Here is a 26,509-nt window from a genome sequence, read left to right as displayed (position 1 = left end):
GAGTGGACTGCACAGTGCAGCACACAACCACAAAAGTAGTTTTGCAAGGGCATTTCTGTTTAATTCTCTTGTTCTAGAAATGTTACCACAGGAGCTTTCAGCACGGTCCAGATCAGAAGCCTACGTGCACATCCAGACAGCAGACAGAAGAGCACAATTTATTACCATTTCAAATTTGATCACAAAGTTCGAGGAACCAAGAAATTATAGCTTGTCCTCAGATAATCTTGTATCAGCTAGGACACGATCTGCTTTCAGGAGGACCACTGGCATTAAGGCTACTTTGAAATTCAAAGTGGAAACTTTTTAGATATACAATGTCTAAGTATACCCTAATGAGAATTGCTGAGAGCTCTGCAACTTCATTCCCTCATTTGTCTAAGCTGCAGACTTCCATTCTGCACCACTGCTTCTCACAACCACACCTTGGACTATGACTATTACAGCATTTGAGCTCAAAAGAATTCACTTCTCCAGAAAACCAAGACTGTACCAGCCTTATATAACTTTTTTTAGCATGTGGACCAGATGACAGACACAGCAAAGCAAGCCAAAGCACAGAGAGCTGCAAACCCTCTTTACCTGTATTCAGTCTTTGTGTAGTGGTTTGCTCTTTCCAAACATGTGATTAGATCTGTGAAAAGTTTACAAATGTCAGTCCTCATTGCAGGATTTAGAAATAAAGACAGATATTTGGCTGAACATCAAATTACATTTAAAGACCTCTCCATATAAGAACTTAATTTTGTTTGATAAAAAGCAACAGCTATGTCTTTTCCTCATTCTTTTCATCTACCTCTTCTACTCTTCTTATGTTTTACACCTTCAGCAAAGTTACACAGACCACCAGGATATTATATGTAGGAATCAAATCTTAATCTCTCCTATTCCTTCATCCTGTCACTCTGTGGTAGATGCTGGAGCCCAGATTTCAGTGGAGCTTCAAGAAGAAAGCACCAATATGCTTTTTCACTGGGCCTGTAGGGCAAATTGTCTAGGTGAGATTTCAGCAGCTATTATATCTGGTTAATGTTACAACTGCTTCTTGCACACATGCTATTTAAAATATCATGATTCATGCTAATATGGAAATATTTAAACTCAAAAATTTGGGCTGAAGTCTATGGGTGTAGAGAAGGTAATGAAATAAGGGGGCACTATACCACTAATCCTTTAGTACTTTTGGATTTCACTTTACCTGGATGATCACTACTGGCATAGGACAACAGAAAACCTCGTCCTGACACGTGGGATCCACTCTCAAAGTGAATAGTTGCTTCATTGCTATCCAGGATGATTTCTTTGGGGACGGGCATCACATTACCACAGTATGGCCCTACATACAGAACAAATAAGATTTCAAAAGTTTAGATGACATCATTAGGCTGGAATATTCTCATGATCAGCACAGAGTTTCATAACACACTCATTCTCCTTCAGTACTAATCTAAATGTTGACAAAAGTGTTTTGGCTTCAGTCCTTTATGGGTATAAGCTCCAAAGTTACCCTGACAAAGAGTGGCCAGGATCCAATTGTCTCTCCATGGTAGCAATTCCAGCATCCACATCTCTCATCACATAAGCCTTAAGAGAATGATTAATGCCCTTCAGCCTTTGAAGTACAGCATGCTTACAACCAGCAGTAACTCATTAGAGTAAAGAAAAGAACAGAACATTCAAAGGCAATCCAAGGTATCTACCCGGCATCCCCTAGATAAACTTTCCAGAGGCGAACAGCTCATGCTGCTGTAGCACAGCAGCCACTCAGGAAGGATTAAGATCACAAACAGGGTACCTGGTTTTCAAAGATATGTGTGCCACAAGCCAAACTGTACTGTAAGGTGGTACCACTTCACTCAGAAAACATCTTAATTTTCCTTTTAAAAACATCATCAGACAATTGAAGCATATAGTTCAAGTCTCTAGGGTTTTAAACAAAAAAGAGAGGGAGAGAAAGGGGAAGATGAAGGGAGTGGAACAGGGCTTACATTGAATTAGATAAGGGGTTTATAGCTACCAGCTGCAGTATCTTGAAACAGTTTTTGGGACGTTCATTTCTTGTTACAGCAGGCGTGCTCAGGACTCTTAGTAATTACATTTGCTTCTTCAGAAATCAGTTCCCAAGGGAGCTTCCTTTTGAGATTGCCACAGTCTTTGCCCTTGCCTTCTGTCACCACACCTAGGTGCAGACACTTGTTCCTGGCTGCCCTCAAGCACAGATGACACAGAAAATCCAAAGCACTTTAGGTACACTTTTTTGAATTTATGAGGATGCTTACAATATATACTGCTAAGAAGAGGATTTTGTAAAATGGCAAGCAAGTTTTTTTTCTGAAGAGATAAAACAAACAAGACCCCTTGCAAGCCTTCAGCCCATCTGTTCTGTTGAGGTGAATGACAGCTTTTATGTCCTAAAGCAAGTCTTTGGGATGAAAAATGATCACTTTGATATTTCCTAGAAAACCTCGTTTTATCAATGGTGGCCACTTTAGGACAAATTGGAACTGACTTCTGGGATACCAGAAATTACAGTCACAGTATGACACAATCTGACAAGTGGTACCCTCCCTAAGGGGCTCCTTCTTCATTTTTCTTGAGGGGGGATCTTTCCCAAATACTTCCTTGCCCTTATAACAACTATAAGGTCAGCCTATAGAGTAGCCCAATTGGAGCCAACGGCAGCCAGCTGTCAGCAGAGTGGGATAAAGCAAAGGAGGAACTGTCTTGGCTTATAAAAACCATACAGCGAAGCCAGGCAGGCAGAGAAACAAGTGATGAGTGTGACATTTCCCTGGAGTACTCGTGCTGAAAATGACTCACGACTTAGAGAAAACAATGTCTATAAAAAGGGTTAAACAAATTGCTTAGGAAATGAACTTATCAAAAAGACAGCATCTGACACTGTGTCATACCAGACAACTGCACGAGTGATTTATTTGAGAAGGTCTTTTGTGTCAGATTGCAGTGGGAGAAGTAAAGTGCTAACTTAGATCAAGAGAGAGAAAGGGGAAGAAGATAGAGAGGCGTTCCATTTCTTCAAAATAAAACACCTGAGAAAGCTCTAGTCCTTTTCTTCTCTCAAGGACTGTCTCTGCATATTTTCTCACAAGTGCTTTTTGGCTTTCTCCCTCACAGCAATTGGCAGTGACCTATCTACTCTGTAGGTATAATTCAGATGGCTGATTCACTCAACCACACACTGTCTGGATCAGGACTATGTGTCTCCTCCAGTAGCAAGTCTGCATACGTTCCAGGTAATTATACAAACAAATCACATATGTCATAAGCAAAAACAATAAAATAAAATAAAAAAGTCTAGACACATGGAGTTGTATAATACGAACGAAAGCCAAAATTTCAGAAACAATCAGCTTAAGAAATCAGCATGCATTGCCTAAAGACAAGTTTCTACTGTTACGTAATAAATCCAAAAAGGGTTACCAGGCTATGGCTACCTTCTGCCAAGAGTAGTTCTGGGTAGTTCTGGTGTACCGAGAGACTCCCATGGGTAACTCAAAACCTAGGGAGCCTAGGGTTAATTCCCTAAAGGACATAGAAGCAAGAAAGAGTATGCACTGAAGCGAGGAATATTTTCCAAAAGTGTATCAGTTTTCTGAATAGTTTGGGGGGGAGGGGGTGGTGTATTTGTTAATACTACAAAATATTTTTGTATTCTTTTGTTGCAGCCTGAGGAAGCCTTGCAAAATACTTCAACACATTTCTTCTCCATAATTCAGGTAACATCATACCAGTACTAGGCTGCCAAGTCTTCAGACTTGCCTGAGATCTGGCAGAGTTTATTTCTGTGCTATCAAATAGAGAACTGAGCACTGAGAGGTAGACTTTAGAAAAAAAGTATAAGCATTCTCTCACCCCTCTATTGCCGTTCTTAGAAAAAAACAATCAGATAACAGGTGTTCTTCCCTCCCTGAAAAATGCAAGCATGTGCAGTCTGTTTTTAGGAAAAGCTGTTATTCCACTCTTTTCTGTGCTTATTGTGTTTTAAATGACCAATGTAAGCACCTTCATGATTTGATTTACCCAATTTTTTTTTATTATTATTTAGCAGCACGTCTCTCCATTTTGCTGTGCTTTTGCAGAGTTCAGAGTGGCGTTTTTAACCTGAAATTCTCATTTTCTCTCTAATCAATTTAGTTTACATTGGTGATCTTCCAAGAAATTCCGCAGGGGGACAAGTAGTAAGGCTTACATAAAAAAAACCCAAACCACCAACCTGTTTCAAGGTTAAGATAATTCTTTGGGTTCAGCTTGGACTAATGAGAGAATTTTATGCTTTCATCTGTTTTCTAATTTTCTTTAGAAAAATGTTGGTTTTAACCATGAATACTCTTTCCTAGGCAATTCCATACAGCAGTCCTCCTTCAATGTAAAGCTGGAGAGAGTCTCCCAAGCTCCTTGCATTTCAGCTTGTGGTGTGCCTGAATTAGGTGCACTTTCTATGTACACAATAATGCCTAGCAGATTTGCTTTCCACTGATTTACCTATTACCTTGAATATATATAGTGAGATTTTTATAGATGTTCAAAGATTAAACCCAATCAGCAACTATAGATGTTAGACTTCATCCAAAAACTGTATTTACTATTCAGTATTTTCCACTTGCAATTCAGGCAACAAAAATACTACTTTATGGTCTGCTTTTATGACTCATACTCACTCCCCACGTTCTCTGTCCATTCCACCTAGGATTTATTGTTTTCCTCAGGCTGCCTATATGAATACTGTACAACCATAACGGAGAGCAGGGATAATAGAGAAAGCCTTGGTTTATGCCTGATATGAAAATGAAACAGTTGTTTATAGAGCCCTGTTAACTTTTACCACAGCATTTAGACTTGAGTCTGGATAAATATTTAAATCCTAAACCTGGGACTAAGCCAAAACTTTTTTAAGGTCCCTTTTGAGAACTGCCAGATCACGTTATCAGTTTTTCATCTTCTAATGCTAGTTGTGAGGTGGGTTTTTTGCATATTCAGCTTGAAAAACGAGTCATGAATGCTGCTCTCTCTCCTGGTTTCCTGTTGAAGTGACTTGGCTGGAGCTCTGTTGGGGTAAATAAGCAGGATTATTTGGTTTGTTTACTAAGAACAAAGAAAAGAGTTTCATTTAATAAACAGATGCGTTACATGTCACGAAACTGGGTAGGTGTCCTCCATTTTTCAGTATTACTACATCTAGATGCCAGGGCCTTTTCCTCTTTCCATGTCTCATTAATGAGTTGACCCAACTGCGGTTCTGTCTGTTTACTTCAATTCTCTAAAATATATATATTTTTTAAATTCTGCAGGTTTATTAGGGACTTAGAGATTTCAAATGTACCTCATTTAATACACTCTATAATTAAACTAACATTTAATGCCTTTTGTTCAGATCTCCTGATCTTCAGTGGCTTAAGTTAAATATTTTTATTTTGCAATCACTGTCTCCAAGGAGTATTAACATCCTGCAAGATACACGGTGAATTGTCTCATGGATATCCTTTGCCTGGCACCTCCGGAGACTGAAGAGACTATTTCACATGTTGTTTATTTTTTACATGTTAGAAATAGTCTACTGCTTTTGTCTTTTTCATAACACTGTTGTTTTGCAAATCTGATGATCTTTACAGCATTGTCTGGTTTTACAAGGTCTAGTTTACTTCAACTGTCAGCCAGGCTCTGGCATATTTCCTGAGATTGCTTTGTTGAATTATGTTCCTTAATTTTTTCTACTTTCCTCAAGAAACACTGTGCCTAGAGGACTCTCTCCTCTCACACCAGCTGGCAATGCCTACATACTGTTTGTTTCTGTAGCTCTTAATACTTTCTGCCTCTTCTGTAATGCTTTTGCTTCTTTTAAAAGCAATTATTTCCCTTTTCAGCTATTGCATGTCTGGTTCAGTCTGCTCATTCTGCTTTCAAATTCCTGAAAATCATTCAAAATCTGCAGTTTGATGTCCACAGAGATCTTTAAGAAACTTGGTTTAGATACCAGCTCATGACCTCCTCTGTTCAACAGGGGATCTTCTCCCTTTTTTTGTCTTTACTTGCAGAGTAAGACATGGCTGGCAAGCAATGTGTAGCAACGAAACCATGGATCTGCCTGGAGAGGCATTTGTTAGGGGAAAACAATGTTTTAAATTATGATCCTTATATTCAGAAACCTTTTGTCAAATAAAGCAATTTTCAAGTACCTCAACAGATGAGAAAGAACAGGGGATGTGACAAATGTGGATTATGATTCCTTCACCTCAGAACTAAAAACTCAGCCAGAGTGCACAAAGTGCACTCTTTCACAAACAGCTCACAAAACCAGCAAGGATCTGTGTATGAAAACATCTACATTCTTGAAATTCATCTGCATCCCACATTTACACAAATGCTTCACTTTCATAAGCAGTAACTCTTCACTCCCCAAGGAGAGGTCTTCTTTGCTCCAACGCTGCCACACACATGCATAAGGACAACTAGTGCCACCCTGCAAGGACATGCCAGAGAAATAAAAATGCTGCTCTATGTCCTTGGCAGGATGTGGGTAAAGTGGTGTTTAACACTCAGCAGATATGAGTTGACAGAGTAGTCAGGATAAGACAGCCTGGTTATTCAACACTTAACTCTGTGCAACACAGTCCAACCTCAGGCTGAGTGGTAAGCACTTCACATTTTAGGAAAAAACAAATATAACTTTCAATTAGTGTTTCTAGAAGGTTGCCAAAGACTGCTATAAAGGAAATAAAAAGGCATCCAAGTAGAGTCAGGGGATGGAGAAGTAATTACAATTTAAAAAGGCAGGGTCTGGGCCACTTGCACAAGCTGTAGGTCTGCCTCCTTGACCCCAGGTGAGATCTCCCACTTCTAACATGGCTGTGGTTTTATCCAAACCCAAAGACAGATGCACTGCAACAATTAGGAATCACTAGGAAGAGCTGTAGCTGTTTAACAAAACCCACAGAAAAACACACAATATGCTTTATGGAGCTAAGAGGAAAAACGTTCATTTGATGAAACAAACACAGGCATTCTTTGTTTCATAAATCTTTCCAAAGCTGAAACCTTGGGATACTGCAACCACTCAGGTGAAACCCAACTGTTAGAGGAGTTTTAACTGTTAAGAAACCGCCCAACTTGATCTTCAGTGAGAACTTGTCTGGGCATTTCCCTAGATTTCCTGAAATACCAGAAACAATACTGTAATAACAAGTTTCCTTTGAGGGGCAAAAAAGAAACATGGGCACACCCTTTATTTAAGCAAGATGTTTTTTACAACACGTAATAAGGAAAGACTAGTTTGATGAATGCCCTCAAGGAATAATGCCAGGTAGGAGGCGTCCGAAGGCACTCTGCTCTCCCGCACACATGCACGTGCACACACTCTCAGCAGCCAGCAGACACTCTCACATGCCAGTAAGTGCCCAATTTGTCTAACAACCCTTAGTGACTGGGTGCAGGGTGGAGAGAGCATTTTACAGTAGTTTCTCTATTTCACGCTAGTTACCAGCTGTAAATTATGCAGGAACAAGCTGACTGCACTAACTCTCCAAATTATTACTAGTCACTCAGCAGATCTGACATCCACCCCAAAGGAACATATCAACCTCCTACTGACTGCAAGTGAATGGAGAAGTAAGTAGGCACTTATCTCTTCTTTCATCTATCTTACCAGTCAAGGCTAATGATTATCTCACAAAATTAAGGGAAAAAAATACTAAGCCATTAGTTGGGGAAGAAAAGAGGAAAAAAGCAAGAAAAAAGGGTCAAAAGAGGTACAGAAATTTGATAAAGATGTGAAAAGAAGTTCACTAAAAGCAGTTCCTGTCAAAATTTTAAAACATCTATGTTACACCTTCATAAAGAGTGGAAGTTTTTTTTCTTGAGAACTACAGGGCTTACATGGTTAATCTTGTTTTCACATATCCTTTTAACTAATTAAAAAATCAGAAGGTCTTATTCAGAGCTCAGTATTTTTAATATGCTCAGATAATGCAATTAACTCAAGAAGAAAAGCATTTCTGTAAAGGTTGCCCATTGTCTACACTGTCAGACCATACTTGATACTCATTTTCATTCTAGATTCCTTTTGTGGGACAAAAAAAACCCTCAATTTTAATCCACAGCAAAGCTATGCCTTTGCAGCAGAACATGATCATCTATTGATTTCTCCTAGAGACAACATGTGCAAAGCTGTGCTAATGTTTAAGTGTTTGTCAGACAAAGGTGACTCAGTTTCACCAAAACTGGTGTTAGCCTACCCTTGCTGACTGATGTGTGGATACAAAGCTAACAGTTTGAAAGAAGAGGCTTGTTACAGGTTCTTTCCTTCAGTGAACAGTGAAGAAAATAGTCTGCAGAGTAATAACCCAGAGACACAGTGTTCAGACACTTTACGTCTCCCATATCAGAGCTTCATTAATATTATTTAATGGCCATTTCTTGACTGCAATATTGGTGAAATCTAAATGCAATGGCTGCATACACAGGTCCATTAAGGCTGAGAAGTATTGAAGGTGAGAAGGACTGTAGTGTCATGTTTGTGTAACAGTTGAGCAGGGAGGCTTCAGTAGATCAGCATATGCAACAACACTACACACTTTTCTAAGAGGCAATTAGATTCATAGTACTCTTCCATTCGTCTACAAAATTTGAGAAATACCCTGAACTTAAATAAATCCTACATGTAAGCCATCTAATCTATAGTCAACAGCTTACAAAAGTGAAGAAATCAATGTTACGGCTAACATCAATCAAATCAATCCTTCCATCTGTATATAATAGCTTCCTCTTACTGCATGGAACTTAAATAACCCAAACACAAATTGAGTCACTCCTTGCTGTATTGCATGAATCCCAGCAGAAGGTTATGATGATGAATGAACCAGTGAAATGTAAAGAAAACAAGTGGGAGAAATCTGAAAGGAAGGTAATACTTTGTAATCTAAAGTCTTGTTTACACTAATTTTATATTTATGCATATAATCTAGTGCTTTGCCTCTGACCAATTTTCAAAGCTTCAGACACACTCCTTAATAGATGTTTGTACACATACCGACACCCACTTTGTTGTCTTCTGCAGAGTTGAAGAGATCAGCATGGTATTTAAAACATATTTCCCTTTGGACCTTATTGTCTTATAATTGCAGACCTCTTAAGTAAAAAGCAAATGCTACTCGGCTAACTTGAAACATCAGTAATATTCACACTGTCAGCTTTCATACTTAGCTCTTTAGGTTTTCCTTTTTAAGCCCAGGTCAAATACAGAAAGCATGCAGAGATTAGTTTTTAATTGCTCAGATGTTTTCAATGCCTGCAGAATCTTCTCAACTCTCTACAATCCTGTGACAGAATTTTGAAGGCAAAGATCAGTACTTTCTTGGCCAAAAGGAAGATGTTGACCTTCCTGTAGCTGTTCACGAAGAGGGGAGGGTTGTGAAGAGATGTGGGCTTGGAAAGAGCTCCCCAAAAGGGTACATAATAGACTGAATAGACGTAGCAGTGCTTACTCACAGAGCTTCTTTTGCTTACATAAATGTGTATTAAAACCCAGACGTAGAGCAAAACTGTTGAAAAAACTGACTTAGAGAAGCTCTAACCTCATCTATTAATTCCTGTGTTTTAAAACAAAAGTGATATCATGATTTTATGCATATAACTATTTCCATACTGCTGTTCTGAACATATTTACCTTAACATAGAGCAGAGACTCTGTAGGTATGCTAGTGGGAAAGTCTACAGTGAGCTGCAGACCACAAAACCCATTACAGATGGTATGTCTGCCTAAGCTATAAAACTTGTTTAATCGGATATGAGCAAAATCTGCTAATTGTGCAGTTCGTTACTGAGAATGCAAATTATAGTCCCCACACATCAGACATTACCAATCAGATCTGAAAATGGGTGTGGGAATACTTTAAAGAAATTCATTATGTGGATTTGATTGCATAATACACAGGTATTCTGTGTCTATAGGCTGCATATGAGCAGGACTGAACTGTGTGAAGATGTCTTCAGGCTGATGTGTAAGGAGCCAGAATTTCAATTAACATCCAAGCTTTTTTCACTTCAGAAAACAATATATTTATTTATCCTTGTTCCCTGGAAAAGCCTTTGATTAGAAAAATCAAGATAGCATCAATAAAAATTATTCAAAGATAAAACACAATATTAAACACCTATCTCTTACTGCCAAGTACAGACTGCTTCGGGTGAACACAACTCACTACTTACAGTTGTGACATGAAGTAAACAAAAAAAATCCCAGCACACATAAACAGAGATATTCCTTAGACCTCAAATCAAGCTCTATGAAAGGCTATAAAGTCAACATGTCACTGCCCACTTTTAGTGAGGCTGTAATACCTCCCTCATGAGAACAATAATCACCTTTACCATCATTTGCAAGCAAGGTTTTAATACCTCACTTGATTATATCTTACCTGATGAGTGATAGGCCTATCATGCTCATGAATGAAAGGTAATCATACTTCTTTACTACTAACATACCTTATAAGTCCTCATTTTAGGAGAGCCACACACTTATACTGAGTCAACCAATGAGCTGGGTGAGCTGGAAAACCCACAGAGACTCTGTGTATGTCAACTCTTCATCACCTTCTCCCTTTCAATCCATTCTGCTTGTTAAGTCCAGTACAGCACATTCAAGCCTCAGCTGTCTGAAGGGCTGCAGCTCACTCCCAGAAGGCAAAATTTTATGAACTTGTCAATTCCTAAGTTTATTTCTGTATTGTGGAATGCCTTGCAACCCTAAATTTAAATTTGACTTCTGCAAAAGGACACACTGACTTGAAAATCAGTTTGACTCTTCCAGAGAGAGCAGATCAAAAGTTTCAGCAACAACTGGTTGGGAAAAACCTGTTTGAGGAAGGCCTCAGGTTCTCCCTGGGGAGGATCCTGCTGTCGTTATGATTGTTTTAAGTGCACAGCTATAGCAGATTACTCACTTATCTTCCTGTGCAAATCTCTTTCAGCAGTGCTGACTGGCTGCCTGCATTTAATATCTGCAAGTATTAAAGCCTGTACATCAGCAAAGGTTATCAGCGCCTAATAGCTAGCAATAACAAAGGCTATCTCCTCTCTGAGCTCTGAACTATATTCACAAGAAATAGAGACATGCAGGACTGCTGACTCCAATTTCTCTTCTCGAGCTAGTGCTTCCCCTGCCTGAGGGGGATACAGGGCTGACACACACCCACGTACTTGCTGTAGCAAAGCTATGATAGCACAGCTCCACAGGTGGGAGGGCAGAGCCCTTGGTGGACGTGCCAGGGCCAGGCACAAGCCCCTGTGGCCCCGGCAGCCGCGTGGCAGCACCCCCCACCTCGGCAGAACACCACATGGTGTGAGGGGCAAAGGCCTCACATGCCAACAGCAACTTACTTGAATACGAAAAGGAGGAGGAAAGGACAAAGGCTGACATTTCATGCGTTTTGCTGAGCTGGCATTTAGCAGTTCATGCATCAGTGATTGCCGTATGCTTTACATACCGTGCAGTGTTGAAGAGCTCTGGATGGTAAGGTAGCTGGATTCGCATTTCTGGGATTCAATATCCAGATCTCCAATTTTTAAAATCAGGCGTTTTCCCGAAGGCACTTGGATTTTCTTTTCACAAAGAGTGTAGTTTGGGTATGTCCCAGGATAGTTCTTGGATGCCAGGGTCCCGCTGTCCTGATACATCACCATGTGCCCACATCCATCCCCTGCAGCAGTTGAAGAAGCAAGGAAGAGAAACAAAACATATTCCTCAATAAAAAACACATAAGAAAATACTCGCCACATAATCACATCTCATGGTGTGCTCCCACCTTTTAAAAAAGTATTTCATAGTACTTTTCAGTTATGCCGTTGCTGGTACACACGTAACTAAAATAAATGCAGGAATATTTTTCTTGTAAAGCAGGATGACTGAAAACACTCGTGAACCAAGACGTATTTGGCAGTCCTGTACAAACAGAGTCTCTCTGGCTTTCTGTTTTACAGCCAAGCCCTACTGAAACCTTGAAGATGCAATTCTACGTGGAATAGGTAGGATCTTTCCTTAAATAGTTTTCTCCCACTTATCATTCCACATTTTATTTCCATAGAAAGAGCTCTCGGAGAGAGGGTTACTGAATCGTACATGAAAGCACAGACATGATTTAACTATGTACTGTCACAGACCTGACTCATCTTCTTTCCCTGTTGGCTTTCTTGCACCACTTGCACAATACAAGCAGCACAAAGGACGAGGGAAAGACACAAGACACAGAAGTGGGATATACATCGTTATTGGTAGGCAGGCTACTTCACAGCCACAAGCCTGGACATCTAAGTGCTGCTGTCTCCTTGCTCAGGGGCTGAGGGTAGGCACACACAAAATGTGGGGGTTTGGTGGCATTGTGTAGGAGCCAGCTCGGTTTTGGAGCCTTTCCTTGGTGGAGGCATCTGAGGAGCAGCTGCAGCAGAACGTATGACAACAGGAAGAGGCGCATGGAAGCCCCGGAGGGGATGTGGGGGCTGACACGGAAAACAGGAAGCATCCACAGAGGGGAAGGAAGCAGGTATCAGATCAGGGACCTTGACTACCAAAGGAGGCAATTCTTCGTGAACTATTTAAAAGTGTAAGAGTAAATTAAAATTTATATATTAAAGCTTAAGCTATTTCATTCTGCTGAATTGTACAAACAATGGAAGCTACTGCAATAGTGGAACTAGGGCCATATGTACATGCATATAATAGGCAGACCTCAGCTTTAGGTCAGTTGGGGCATAAACACTACATCGGAGTCTTGTTTACTATTACCCTTTATCACTGCAAAATTGAAATGAGTCCTGGAAGTGTTAGTAAAATAAAGAATCCGGCAGAGCTGGAAATTCACAAGGTTCATTAACTACCCAGAATTTTACTTTTGGGGATATTTTGGTTAAATTGTTTTGGTCTGTCTTAATTACTTTCTGAATTTCCTTCCACAATCACAAGGAGGAACAAACTTAAGATTTGATAAGATAATTTAAAAGTGAACAACTAGAAATGAGGTGTTGATAAAGAAATGTGCCATACTGGGGGCTGGGAAAAAGTGGCACACAGTGCAAAGATAAGCTCCAAGCTATCAAATTTTGACTCACTACTGTATAATTACACTGCCATTTCATCCAACTCAACCACTTGTTCACAAACAACAGCATTTATTTTGAAGCTTTATCACGATTACTAGCTTTATTGCCTGATATTTAATTCTGTCACAGGTTCATGCTTGCAAAAGATGTGAATAGGAGACAGATCCAAAATCATATCACCATAAAACATATTTAATACATTTTTTTTCAAATCTCCTTGTTCACATGCTTTAAAAAAACATCTGTTGTTCACATTTTTTATCCAAGCTCTGTTGATTTCTGAATGCATTGGAATATACTCAAGATGAAAAGCCAACTGGCCTCTTGAGTAAATCATCTTTTAAAATGAAAACTTTTTGCAACAGGAATAAAAAAAAATATAAGTAGCAACACAGTACATGAGTTATCAACTTTCTGAAGCCAGAAAGGTGTCCAGGGAGGTCCAGGCAGCATCAAACTAGATCACTTCCAGCACGATGCAGGACAACCTTGCTGCCTGTGTAGACCCCTGCTGTATAGTATAAAAGAATTGGCCGTGGCCTTTGATTTAAACGGCATGTATCTAACTGTAAGCATTTACTTTAGCTGGGACGATGGAAGAAAGGGCCTACCATCTGAGCTTGGTTTGCAACTTGTCGGGAAAGAAAAGGGAAAACAAAGAGAAAAGTTACACAACCACTACAAAATGTCATGGGGATGGATTCCTTAAAATGAAAAGTCTATTGTTCACATAGTCGTCATCCTGCTGGGATATGTTCTGGCCTGTGTCACCTCAGAATAATCTCAAGGACCCTTTGTGGTACAAAATTCTCCTCAAAAAAATGAAAAGACATCACTATCATGGCAAGTTCTTGACGAGTGTCCAGGTCATAAAGTATTATATTTCTGTAGAACGTGTAAAGGTAAAACTGTGCACCAGAGACCTCAGCCTGCCATCCTCCTCTCTTGAGGTTATACAAGGTCTTGTTCCCAGGGAAGCTGTTTGTTTGTTTGTTTGTTTTTGTTGTTGTTTATTTGTTTGTTTGGGTTTTTTGTTTGTTTGTTTTGGCTTTTTTTTTTTTTAAAATCTGCCTTTGAGTCAATGTTGCAATGTATTAACATCAGAACATCTTTTGAGCTAAGAAAGTATAAATGTTATTTTCTGACTTTTTCACTGGTGAAGCATGGTCAAACAATCCAGCTGATGGGAGGCAAGAGCAGCAGCAACCTGCACCTGTAACATCCCTTGCTGCCTCTGCTCTGCCTGCCTGCCTTAAAGGAAGAGGTCATGACAAAAGCTAGTTCTCCACAAGAACTGAAGCAATGTCAAAAAAGTCAGACGACGTTCGGCAAAAGGCAGTCTTGCCTCAGACATCCAGGTTTCATCACTTCTCACTGCATAAGAGCAAAGCAAAATATTGGAGCACAAGTTATTCAGCAGCCAGAAAGTCTAAAGATGCTTAGGTTTAATAAAATCTCTCCCCAACACCAGGAATTACTAGAAGTATGTCAAGCATGCTTTATAAACAGGGTTCCCATCAGCATCTGAATCAAGATCATTGGTCTCTGGATCATGTGTGCCCACCTGTTGGCCTACCTACAGGTTGTACCAAAGATCACAAAGCACTAGAATTAAGTCTGTTTACTACAAATAAAAATAGCCTCCTATGCCAGACAAAGGAAACAACTCCACAGGAAGTGAGAATCATGATTGCCACCTTCTGCCACAGAGGCAGGCACACCGCTTGCACTCTGTCCTCTCTCACGTAGTGCTCTCCAAGAGCAGTGCATGCAAGTAAAACCAAACCTGGGACCCCATCAGAAGACGCCAATGTGTGTCCCTGCAGGAAGGGTGAGAGAAGGTACTGGGTGGCTGGCAGGTAGTACCATTTCCAGTCCTCAGACACATGCATGATGGATGTGTGTGGGACAAGGTGAAGGACCATCTCCAAGAAGCTGCATCTGTGATATGTCTGGCTGCTGGTTCATGAGTAGAAAGACCCCCTCCAGGATCTAACCTGCCCAGAAAGGATATAGGTGATGAAATTGATGCCCATGGACAAGCTCCGGCACCACACCACGAGCTGCCCTAGACCCAGTCCCTGACAGATACTGCGGCTTTAGCAAAACAGTGATGGTCCCAGAAGCTTTGAAAACAAAGAAGGGTACCTGACAGAACCAGCAGACACCCAGAATCACCTGGCTGGGCTGACTCTTTCCTCCCATCTCTTCCCAAGCTCAGTGCACAAGCCAAGCTCTGGCCCCTTACTCCTCTGCCCCACAGGCTTGTCCACCCCTTGCTCATAGGCGCAGGTGGATGTGTGCAGTGCCGTTACCCAAGCACTTGAGACACCACCCTCCAAGTTAGGGGAGAGGCTATAGTTTTTCAAATAGTTGCTATAAAAAGTTTTCATGTGCTGCACCTTTCACTAAACATGTTTCTACCATCACCTGCAAAATGGTTACGTAGCATAATATCAAAGTGTGTTTTCAAAAGCATTACTACAATACCCTAGCAGCAAACAGCTGCCTTTCTCATCCTTCTAATTCACCCTCAGTAAGCAATTAGTAATGGACTTGGACTTCCTCCAGCACTAAATATGTGTTACTCCTAGGTGTGCTCTGCACACCGCCAGTGGCTCCCTGCCCTCTCCCACTCCATGGTGCAAGCCCCGTCGGGCACCAGCATTTCTGTCTCGGCCTCTCTGGCTGCAGACCCTGCTGCCCCTTGGCCACTCTTCTCTTCCCCCTGTGACAAATACCTCCAAAGAAACCTTATTTCCCTCTCTGCATGTTATCTTCCAGTTTGACATCCTTTTGCACACCCACCTTCACAGTGGTGCTTGGGGCAAGGTGTGCTCTCCTTACTCTGCATGGAGGCCAGGGTAGAGATGTCATAGGGGCCAGTTGGCTTGTCCTTTTTCCTTCTCATCCCTCCTTCCCTTGGAAGGAGAGGGCAGAAAACTGAGTTTGTATATCTAAATTTTTGATTCAGCCAAATCAGCATTTTCTGAAGAGCTACAGCTGCAAATGGACACCACCAAAGCAAAGAAAATGCTGCTGAGTTGAGGGTACAGCTTTGCGAGCCCTGATGAGAAGCCCCACAAGGAGAAAAGACATTTGTCTCATCTTCCATGTTGCTGTCCCTAAGTACAAGCTCTAGCTTATGAAAAGATACAGTAAGTATCAAGAAGTCAAGAAGGAGTTCTGTGCCTGCATTTGAAAGAAGATTCGAGTTATGCATGTGAACAGATAAGTATCTAAAAAAGAAATCAACTCTTCCCAGCCAAATTTGTGCCTTTCTTGCTCACATATGATAGGAGAAAAGACCAGGGAAAAAGCAAATCCATTCAAATCCACTGGTGTGTTCTGACAACACTATGGATTTTCATACAGCTACTTTAACCTTCATCACTGACAGAATTGCACGCACTGCGAACACAAACAGGTTTTACTGTCACTGTTTTCTGAGGTAACAGTGCAAAATCCAGCAACTCATCTCTGACTTCTCCACTGCCAAACCTGTGTCAAGAGCATCAGCGCTTTACTGCACCATTATAATGGAATAGAGAGATTACCATGCTTCTGGGACATAAATTCATCACTTCTCCAGAGAATGATGGAAGATGTCAGACCTCTGTGCTTTTCCTGGCAGGGGGCTCTAGCAGGTTAAAAAAAGGGAAGAACGGCATGAAAGTCCTGAGGCATCACTGGGCAGGCGAGTCTCCAGTCCTCTCCACCAGTGCTGGGCTCCAGAGCTGTAGGTGTCATTGGGTTGGTGGTGGGGTGACCAGGCATTTGGGGATTTCACAAACCACCAGTTTCAGGTCAGATGCCATTTATACCAGCTGAGCAGCTGGCTGAGCCCTGCATCTAAAGAAGCGTATAAATCCACAGCAGGCTGTTTGTTTCTTTGTTTTTCAGAAGTCTAGCTTCACGTTCTTCTCAATAGTTTGTGGAAACACCAAAAATTATTTTCAAGTAATGAAAGAAGCCACTGAAAACTGAGGCAAGTCTACAGTAATCTGAAAAAAAAAAAAAAAAAAAGCAACTGCAATCTTCCATGGCCTTTAAATTAGTATTAATATCTTTTCAAAGGAGCAGCCCCAAACACACTTTGCAGTATGCTCTACTTCAAAAGGAAAAATAAATAATGTGTAAACTTTTCCGTTGAGTTGCACTTTTTAATTTGTTTGACTCCGCTAGGTTCCCAGGAAACATTTTAATCCCTGTGCAGCAGCAGTTCCTCAGGTCACCCATTTTGCTGCTCAGGCTAACCAAGCAGTGGCTGGGAGGTGGGCTGAGAGCAGGAAGGGAAGGTAAAGCAGCAGAAGAAACAAAGGAACATTGTGGAGTGCTGATTTTGTTACCCCAATTATTTACTTAGCAGCTTCAAAGGGATGCAGAAGGAGAAGGAGGTCAAACAAACCACAGCATGTTTTTCCTCCTCTTCACAGACATTATTTACTGTAATGTCCCTCTTAAAGTAGGAATGAGAAAGCAGCAAATGATCTTCATTTGGTTCTGCAGTGGTTCCATAAATCACAAATTCCTACCACGTGCCTAGCTGCAATCTCCCCCCTGACCATTTGGGCTGCAGCCAGGGGCTGGCTTTGCTCAGGGTGCTCCTTGCAGCCAGTCTCAGGAGATGCTCTGCCTCAAATATATAAGAAGTTGTTTTGGTAACCAGTTGGACTGCCGTCATCAACTACAGGAAGAAAAAAATCCCTGACAACCACTGTAAGTGCCTTATCTAGCAAAGTAGCTTACAACCGTACTGCCATTTTTCAAAGTTAAAGAGTTTTTCACAAATTGCAGGCACAGCCATATGTCAGTAGCTGGGGATATCTTGCCAGCTGTGCTGACCTACATGGCAATGACTTTGCTAGATTGCCACAAACACCCTGGGCAGCTTTTACTCCCTCAGAAACCTCTCATCTTTGCAGAAGATTGCAAAGGCAAAAACCTAGTGAGGCCTGAGATTTTATTTATTTTGCTGTTAGTATATAAAAAAAAATGCAGGAATCTCCTTATGAGCAACTTATTTCATCAACAGGAAGCCACGTTCCCCTAAAGAGGGAACTTCACATTCAGCATTTATGTTTGCAACCTTAACAAGTGATAGAGTAACTCTTCAACTCAGATGTGAACCAGAAACTTGACACACTGAAACTTCCAGTTTCACTGTATCCATAAAGACTTGATTAATTTTGCTGCTTAATCAAAGAACTTTCTCGAGAGCAACCGTTTTGTCTCCATATACGTCTCAGATTAGGATGCATTAGGACGAAACCTAACACTACGTGGCCACGCTTACGCATGAGATCTCAGTGACAAGATGATTCAGATTACCATAGAAAGCACAGTAGACAAGAGAACAGCAGTTACACCCTGGTAGTCCCTTTCCTGTCAATTATGTATGAGGGCACACGATTAAGAAGTTGCTGCATTCTGTAAAGAACAAGATCCTGCAATATGTAAGGGACAAAACTGACACAAAAATGTAAATAGCTTCATACAGTTTTCTTGTTTTGCTTCTATTAAATACCCAGAAATAGTAGCAAACAAGGCTTGCCTTTGCATTTCAGGATCACTGTCTGGTTCCACCACAATCTGTGAAAGACAGACAGTACAAGAGTACATCTCAAAAATAAGTATGCTTTATTCACTGCTACCAGGACTTCAGCGTTATAACCAAATGTAGTCCTCCAGAGAGGCGAGAACTGGAATTTGCTTTTCAGCATTCTAAATTCAGCACTGTCAAGCTTGTGGGTGTGAGAAAACTTCTATGGCTTTTAAAGTGCTGCAACAAAAGGGATTTGTAAATTTAAAATTTATTTATTTCCCGCATAGCTGCATTTAATATTCACCAATGCTTTTCTTTTATGGAGGTGGCATGTTGCTATGATTGATCACATCAACATTTTATCAGTCTGTGTGTTTTTTGAAACAGATATGAGAATGGAGCTACACATGTATGGAAATTTTAGAGGAATCTTAAATGTAGGCTTCCCTTTTTGGAAAGGGAAGTGCATTTTTTTTGTTTTCTAACAAATACCTGCCTATTTTAAGATACTTGTCCACATTACATACCTCAGGTGCAGAGAAGGCACTGAGAAGATAATTCCCAAGGACTTGTTGTAATTCCATGCTCAGAAGGAACCTTGAAGAACTTTAAATAAAAGGGTAGATGGTCATGCCTCTCAACCAACCACCCAATTACAATAACTCAGGACCCTGGTGAAGCTTTAGTGCTACAAGGACCATGGGGAACAAATATCCCAGAGATTTCTTTCCCTCTGTCCACAGCATCCCAGCAACATGGTAGGGACGTGAGGCCACAGTGGGAGACAGAGCCCTGTGCCCTCATGCTAAGATCTCTCTGGGTTGAGGGGACATTAGGGCATCTCCTCTGATTTTGCTGATCTGGGTAAACATGCAGTTGGATTTCTATTTAGGGCTTTTCAGGCAAAGTAGGAAATGCTAATCTTAACCGAGAGACATATTACATATATGCAAATTGTTTGCTCTACTTTCTCCATCTGTTTTTTCCCCAAGTTTTTCTCTTTGCAGTGCTTTACTGGAGATTAACTTACAGTACATTGCACTGAATTTGGACTGTGTAGGAAACATATGCTGCAAGCTCAGGGCCAAACTTGAATATTGGGTTGCACAGAAATAGGAATATTCACAGCAGTGCTGAGGACTGACAAAACCACAGGGACATGAAATTCAGAGACACCAGGGTAAGCAAAGGCTGAAGCAGAGCTGTTCCAGTTACAGTAGCAGGTGGGAAGGCAAGATTTCAAAACAGCTTTAATTTGGGTGAGAGGAATTAGCTGAACATGATTAAAAAAAAAAAAAAAAAAAAAAAAAAAGGTGGTGGTATATTTTAATACACAATTCCCTTGTTAGTTTGGTACAAGTCAAGTAAGATTGATGGTTATCAATGATGAACGGTGGTCTTTTCTCTTGAAATCAAATCTGTCTCAGTTTACCCAAAAAAAAACAAACAGAAAAACCCCCACACATTCACCTTTTTTGCCTGTATGCCTAGGTGGAATACGTGATTTGTTAGTAGGAAAGTACAAGGGAAAGTATAGCACTTATTCCAAAGCAAATTATGCAAATCCCCCATTATTCTCAAGTTATAACTTAACAAATATCTCAAGAGAAAATTACTTGGTTTGTGATGGAAACAATAATTGCCATTTGTTAGCAAGAGGCAATTTTCTGTTTTGCTTTTTGACTCAGTCAACCCAACTTCTAGAAAGCTCTATTTCCTCCATGGGTATTGCAATCAACAAGTCGCTCTTTACAACTCCAGGATAAATGGAAGCAAAATTATCTAAGATGAAGATATGGCCGAAGAGCTACCCAGACTTCTGACATGGAGCACCAAAAGCAAGAATTTTTTTTTTTTTTTTTTTTTTTTTTTCCTCAGTAGCCTCACATGACCAGCTGCCTGCTAGTCAACATCAAAGTATTAACCAGAATGCTACATGCAGAGACTCCCTAAAGCAGGAAAATTTGTGATATCTCCAGTTCATTGTGGCTACATATAGTTGTCGTGGAAGACATTAGAAATTAAAAACATAAGTAGTGGTGAGGCTGTCTTCCTTTAAGTACTCTAATGCTGGTTGTGGCACTGTACATAAGCCACAGTGTCATTTCTGTGTCTTAGGTGACACATTAATATGCAACTCTGTAAAAGGTATTTGCAAATGGATGTGAAAAACAGCACAGAGGAGCATGTTTAATGCCACCCTGTGTACACCACTTATACTGAAACTCCATAATTTCATTTTGTTTCACTGAAATTTTTGATTAGCTGTAGTCTCAAACAATCACGTTCTCAAATTTCAAAACAGGGCACAGCACAAAGGTCTGAACAGTTTTTCACTCATCTCAAGAGTAAATACCTTGGTGTAACTGCTCGAGTTATTTTGATAAAAAGTTATTTCACCTTCCAGCTAGAGAACACAGGGACCTAATTTCACCTAAAAAAAATCAGCAGATTCATTTTCAAAACACAAGCATTAACACTTGTAGAAAATCAGTATGTTCTGACACCTTAAAACAAGTATCTGAGACCACAAGTGTAGTATTTAACTACTTTCTTTCTGTGACAAAGTACTAATAGCTCAGCAAGTGCCGATTCCTCCCTGGCCTTGAAAATGGCTTACGACCACCCAACTACCCTCTGTATATGGCAAATGGTTCATATTAGAGCTTATCTGATGAAATTCTGTGTTAAACCCTCCAGCTCCGTGGCTCCTAGGCATTTCAACTTCAGCTCCCTTGTACCATGCTGACGCAGGAAACACGGGGTGACACAAACCCTTGGCTTCAGGAGAAAGTTGAGACCATAGGGATGGCAACAGCTCTGGTGTTAGACATCGACCTTGCTGTCAAAGCCTCCCAGCACAGAAGGACCCACAGGATGTTTGAATTTGCTTTACAGATTAAAATATATTTCTTCATACCTGGAGGACAAAATGAGCTTTTTGTTGTTGTTATGAGCTTGCTTGATGAATAAAGCATAGCTAACCATTAAGTCAGAGCACCCCACCAACACAGAACTGGTGTAGCACCAGAGCAAAATACAAGTGGCTTTGGGCAGAAGCCGCACGTCTCCCCTCGGCACAGTTACTGCAGCTGCAACAACAAGCCTCAGGCACATAACAAAGCCATTTTGTTTGAGTGGGTGAAGAAATCCACCTAGGTTTCCACTGTTTTGAGGTCTCTCCTACTACATCATGAAGAAAAGTTTTGTTTGATTTCTGACAGGACACACAGGCCTTTGTATAGCACGAGGGATCGCATCCAGAATTCCCCACGTGTTTTTGTACTTTGAAATAAGACAAATAAACACAATTTTTATTCAGTGGACATGAACATCTGGAAGATGACATCAACATGACTTCAACTTTAATGTCAAAGCGTTAGACTGAAATCCAATATCATTGACCAATTTGTGGTGGAAGTGCCAGAAACTTGAACATTACAGATTAAAACTGTAATGGAAACAAGGTTTCTGCAGCAGCTGAGTTGAAACAATGTTTTACTAAATGTCTGATTAACATTATTGTAATTACAGTAGCAGCTTGAGACTTAATATGTGATACTAAATATCAAAATGAGGATCCTGGTCTCCTGGGAGGCCTCGGGTCTCCGTTCCTAACCTTGCCCTGGTCTGCTTTCCCTGTTCATTCTCCTGTCCCTCTTCATGGCACGTGAAAACACCTTTACTGAAGCTCTTTGGAGATGGACACGACAGCGCAGCCTGGGCACACTCAGCCTTCCCCCTGCCTACATGGAGGAGCAGCATGAATCTGCCACACTGGCAGCTGCTGCCACCAGAGAGCAACCCCATCCCATCAGGGGAACGGAAATAATGCATAAGGTTGCACTGGGACTGGAAATCATGCTCAGGGAGGATGAGAAAGTACCACCACCAAACAAAGCCTTCACATCTTGGAAGGAAACTCCTAAGAGGCAAATCCCGGCTCTGTCAAAAGAGACAAGGTGAGGGAAATGAAGGACCAAGGTTTGTTTTCCTCATAACACACTCTGCTCCCAGGCTTAATTATACGGGATCAGCAATCCTGACCATAACTACTGGCAGTGTCTCCATGTGCAAGCATCCAGCTAACCTCAAAAATGTGTCTTTAGCACTCCCACAATTTTCATAGATAATCAGTTGAATGAGGTAGTTCATAATTCATTCTGGAAGCAAAAATGAAGATATATATACTATATACTGTATACTCTTAAAACTAGAAAAACCACTATCCATTTTTAATTTAAGCATCACTAGTAGATTGTCCCAGTTTGAAGTTTCCTACTTCTGGTTGTAGAGCTAATTAAACCTTTTGGAGAAGTTCTGTGCTCATTCTTATGCATTGCCTTTTTTTTTTTTATTATTTTTTTTAATTGCAGATAGTTGGGATCCAATGCCATTCCACTGAATCCAGTCAGAAGGATTTTATTTTGATTTTTTTTCTGGCTTGTTTCATCCTTAGCAGATAGTGCAAACCCATGCATTGATGAGTACATGCCACAGGACAGCATCTGATACAGCCAGCCCCAAACTACAGTGATGTCTCTACTGAGGACTTCAGTGCCCGCACCACTCAAACCCACACCTTTCAGCATGGTAATTTAGCTCAGATGGGCTTTCAAAACTATACTTCTGGTACCTGAAATTGCTTTGAGACATCTCCATATAGCAGAATAAGGATCCTTAAATTTGGTGGTTTTCAGACTATTTTTTACTGTGCTACCCTTGTAGGTCTAGTGGATTAAAGGTGGCACAGCTTTGATAAATATAAATTACTTGTTGATTTGCATATGCAAAACCACATTCATTTGCATGAAATATGATTCAACAGCTATGCATGTTATGTGAATGTGCAGGTAACAACTTTCCCAAGGCATCTTTTCCTCCCTTCTTTATCAGTGAGACTCCCAGTGGCCCCCCTGTCTCCAAATTTGTTTGAAATATGTCCCCTGATAATCTAAAGAGAAGTACATATAAAGGGCTTAAAGCTATTTATAGCAAAGCCTGTGTGACTGAAAACATTGCAGCTTTCATGTGGTGGGTACATGCATTGCTTATGAACCGCAACCAGCAAAGTGTTGCCTCTCTCTTTAGTGATTCCAGTCGGCATTCACAAGACAAGACAGAGGGAGCCAAGGAAGGAAGCAGACATAAGGACAAAACACAAACAAACTGAAAATTTACCCATACTTATATTCAGAAACTGGAGGGAGATGGGGGTGTGCACAGAACGATTCATCTCTATCTGCATTTCAAACTGCTGGAAATGGGCACGCAAAGTGGATTAGCATGATCACACTGATATTTTTCAATACGGGTTTTGTACAAGCCCCTGAGAACAGGCGTAATCTCTCACAATTACTGCATACGCTGTTATCACATTAAGCAATGATCTCGCCTCAATGTTAAAAACTCTAGTGCCTGTAAATCCTTCCACATGGGCATTAGGTGCAACTGTCAACAGACCCAGGAATACTGCAAACAAAATTCATGTTCGGGTGCTGATCTGCAAATCCCTCATGATACAGTTTCATTGCTGTGCTTTACTTAGAGTGAAAATACATGAGCTACAGCAAGAGCACTGGCTTAAATCTTGTCTTTAATAGAGTAAAATCCTCTTTCTTCTTACGTCTTCCTAGAAACAGCCAACCCTCAGGTCAGTTTTAAGTCCTACTGCCCAGAAATGTAAGAAGAGTTGAATCCGAGTTTGTCTTCTATTTAGACATCGGCTGTTCACAATTACATGGTGCAAGGTCTTGTTCAGTGAGACCAGAATTAAAAACAGAGAACAGTGACCCTCCCTTTTGCACTGGGTTTGAAACACTGGAAGATTTTTGGGAAGAGAGAGCAGGTCAGGCACAACTGTGTGAGGTTGGCAGGCAGGGAACAAGATCTGTTTTGTAGTTGTCATCAAAGAAGTGGCAACTGAAACCACAAGAGAAGTTTAGATCAGCATACAGCAGAATTAAAAGGGAAGAGGAGAACCTTTTATTTTAAATCCCAAAGCTATTTATTACTCATGGACAGTCATAGATGAGATATTTGTCCCCAGGTGAGATCTACTGAGCTTATAAATATGTTTCATTAAAATCAGTTCCCTAAACGCTCAGCCTTTCTCACCATCATTCTATGAACAGCAAAATACCATGTTTCACAGATGTCCTAGGACAACACACACATTTAATATATTTTCAAGAGCAGAGAAAGCACTGACACCTGTGCTTTGCACAGTCACACTCAGATACAAAACACACTGTGAAGTAACCAAGCCACAGTAGAAAAAGGGTCCCTTCCTTAATTTAAATCTTAAGTAAGAGAACAGAAGCTATAAGAGCAGCTTCATCCTCATTCCGTAGCAGCCTTTCAGTAAAAATTGAAGAAGCAGGTGAGCTGTTCATGAAAAGCAGCAGGTTGTGCAACCAGATCATGAGAAGCCAGAAAAATGTACAACTTTATTTTTAAAAATGAGTATTTTTAAATCAATGTATTGAAACCAGCATATCTTTCTTTGAACCAGCTGGTGGGAGACACCAGTGGTGACAAGATACAGAATTAGCTGAAACTCAAACTCGATTCACTCTGGCACTTCTTGAGCTCCATTACAACTTTTAAATCAAGTCAAGAAGCTTGTGTAACAGGAAATTGGTATCCACTTAACTTTATCTTCTTTCTCCACCTTGTGACTTTAGAACACTTAGTCCTTAATTTATAGGGTAATATCAATAAACAAATAGATTAACTGCCCCCCCCAAGTAGAAAGGAAAGACAGGAGTCAAAATCTCTTCTGCTTTCAAGACACTGGATAGACTATCTTGAAATCCGAGTTTGGTCCAAAGAGAAACGGGCAAAGTACTACTTGTTTTTCCATGCTGTTGGTTTGATAGTAGAAACACTTAAATTTGATAAAAGTACTTATGTTGTATTAATTTATTTGGGAATACAGACAAGGAGTAGGATTCATACTTACTGCATGGTGTCACTGAATGCACTAAAATCCCAGAAATCTCAAACTTACTGTTTCTAACTGACTCTCCAAATTACTTTCTCCTTGACGTCACCATGTGCAAGACAAATGTTAGCATAAGAGGAAACAAGCAAAACCCACCAAAACAGTAATGAAAAGAGGGGGCGGAGGGAATATTTTTTCTTTGCTACACTAGCATTTCCTGGAACACAGCAAGGTGAAGTCTTAAAATAGGGAAACAATGAGGACAGCATAGCAAAGTTGGTGCAAAACTGTCAAGTGGAAAGGCGACAAAACTCATACCAAATTCTCACCTCTGTGGAGATTCATATCAGAAATCTCCATTAATGGGAAGTTATGAAGAAAACAGGTATAAATCAGCCAAAGTACTTAGCACCACTGCCTGGATGCAATGCTAATGCACAGCACTGGGTTCTGGAATTTACAGTGAAGTTGAGTATTAGTACAGTGGGTATTAATTTAACTGAACATGTTGTCAAGCTCATTAAGACATTTAATTTGCAGTACTAGCTATTTTACCAGAAGCTGTCAGTGAACTCTTCTAAGATGGATGCATCAGGCCGTGCAATGTCACAGCCAAAAGGTTGCAACTCCTCTGTAGGAGTCAGCTGTACTCATAATTTACACAGGAAGCTTAACTGAGAGCCGCATAAAAACACAGAATAAAGAGAATAGTGCCTGGGCCCTAATTTCAGCAGACTGCAGTATCACAAAAGGGCTCGTAAGATCCCCTGCGGAACTTCGTCCCGGCACGAGTACGGGCACTTCTCTTTCTCGGCGAGGCAATAAGCGAAAAGCTCCGCCTGTGCCAGCGGCGGGACTGCACCCAGGGGTGCCAGCCCCGGCCCCGACCGGAGAGGAGCGGAGCCCGGGGC

General features: G+C 40.8%; 1 protein-coding gene across 1 annotated transcript in view; it reads right to left on the bottom strand.

Moving 5' to 3' along the window:
* The window catches only part of DCBLD1 (discoidin, CUB and LCCL domain containing 1), a gene marked incomplete at its 5' end in the record, with an annotated part of 29,707 nt that extends 17,996 nt beyond the window's left edge, over nt 1-11,711 (bottom strand). Inside the window, 3 exons of the mRNA XM_008944166.1 lie at nt 583-634; nt 1,199-1,336; nt 11,499-11,711. Of these exons, the coding sequence (XP_008942414.1) occupies nt 583-634; nt 1,199-1,336; nt 11,499-11,711 (403 nt within the window). The remainder of the gene's footprint in view (nt 1-582; nt 635-1,198; nt 1,337-11,498) is intronic.
* Between the last annotated feature and the right edge of the window lie 14,798 nt (nt 11,712-26,509).

This window comes from Merops nubicus, unplaced genomic scaffold (genome assembly GCF_000691845.1).
Source record: "Merops nubicus isolate BGI_N331 unplaced genomic scaffold, ASM69184v1 scaffold47047, whole genome shotgun sequence".
Taxonomy (NCBI): Eukaryota; Metazoa; Chordata; class Aves; order Coraciiformes; family Meropidae; genus Merops; species Merops nubicus.
The sequence above is the reverse complement of the archived record's forward strand: the minus strand, read 5'-3'. Positions and strand labels throughout refer to the sequence as shown.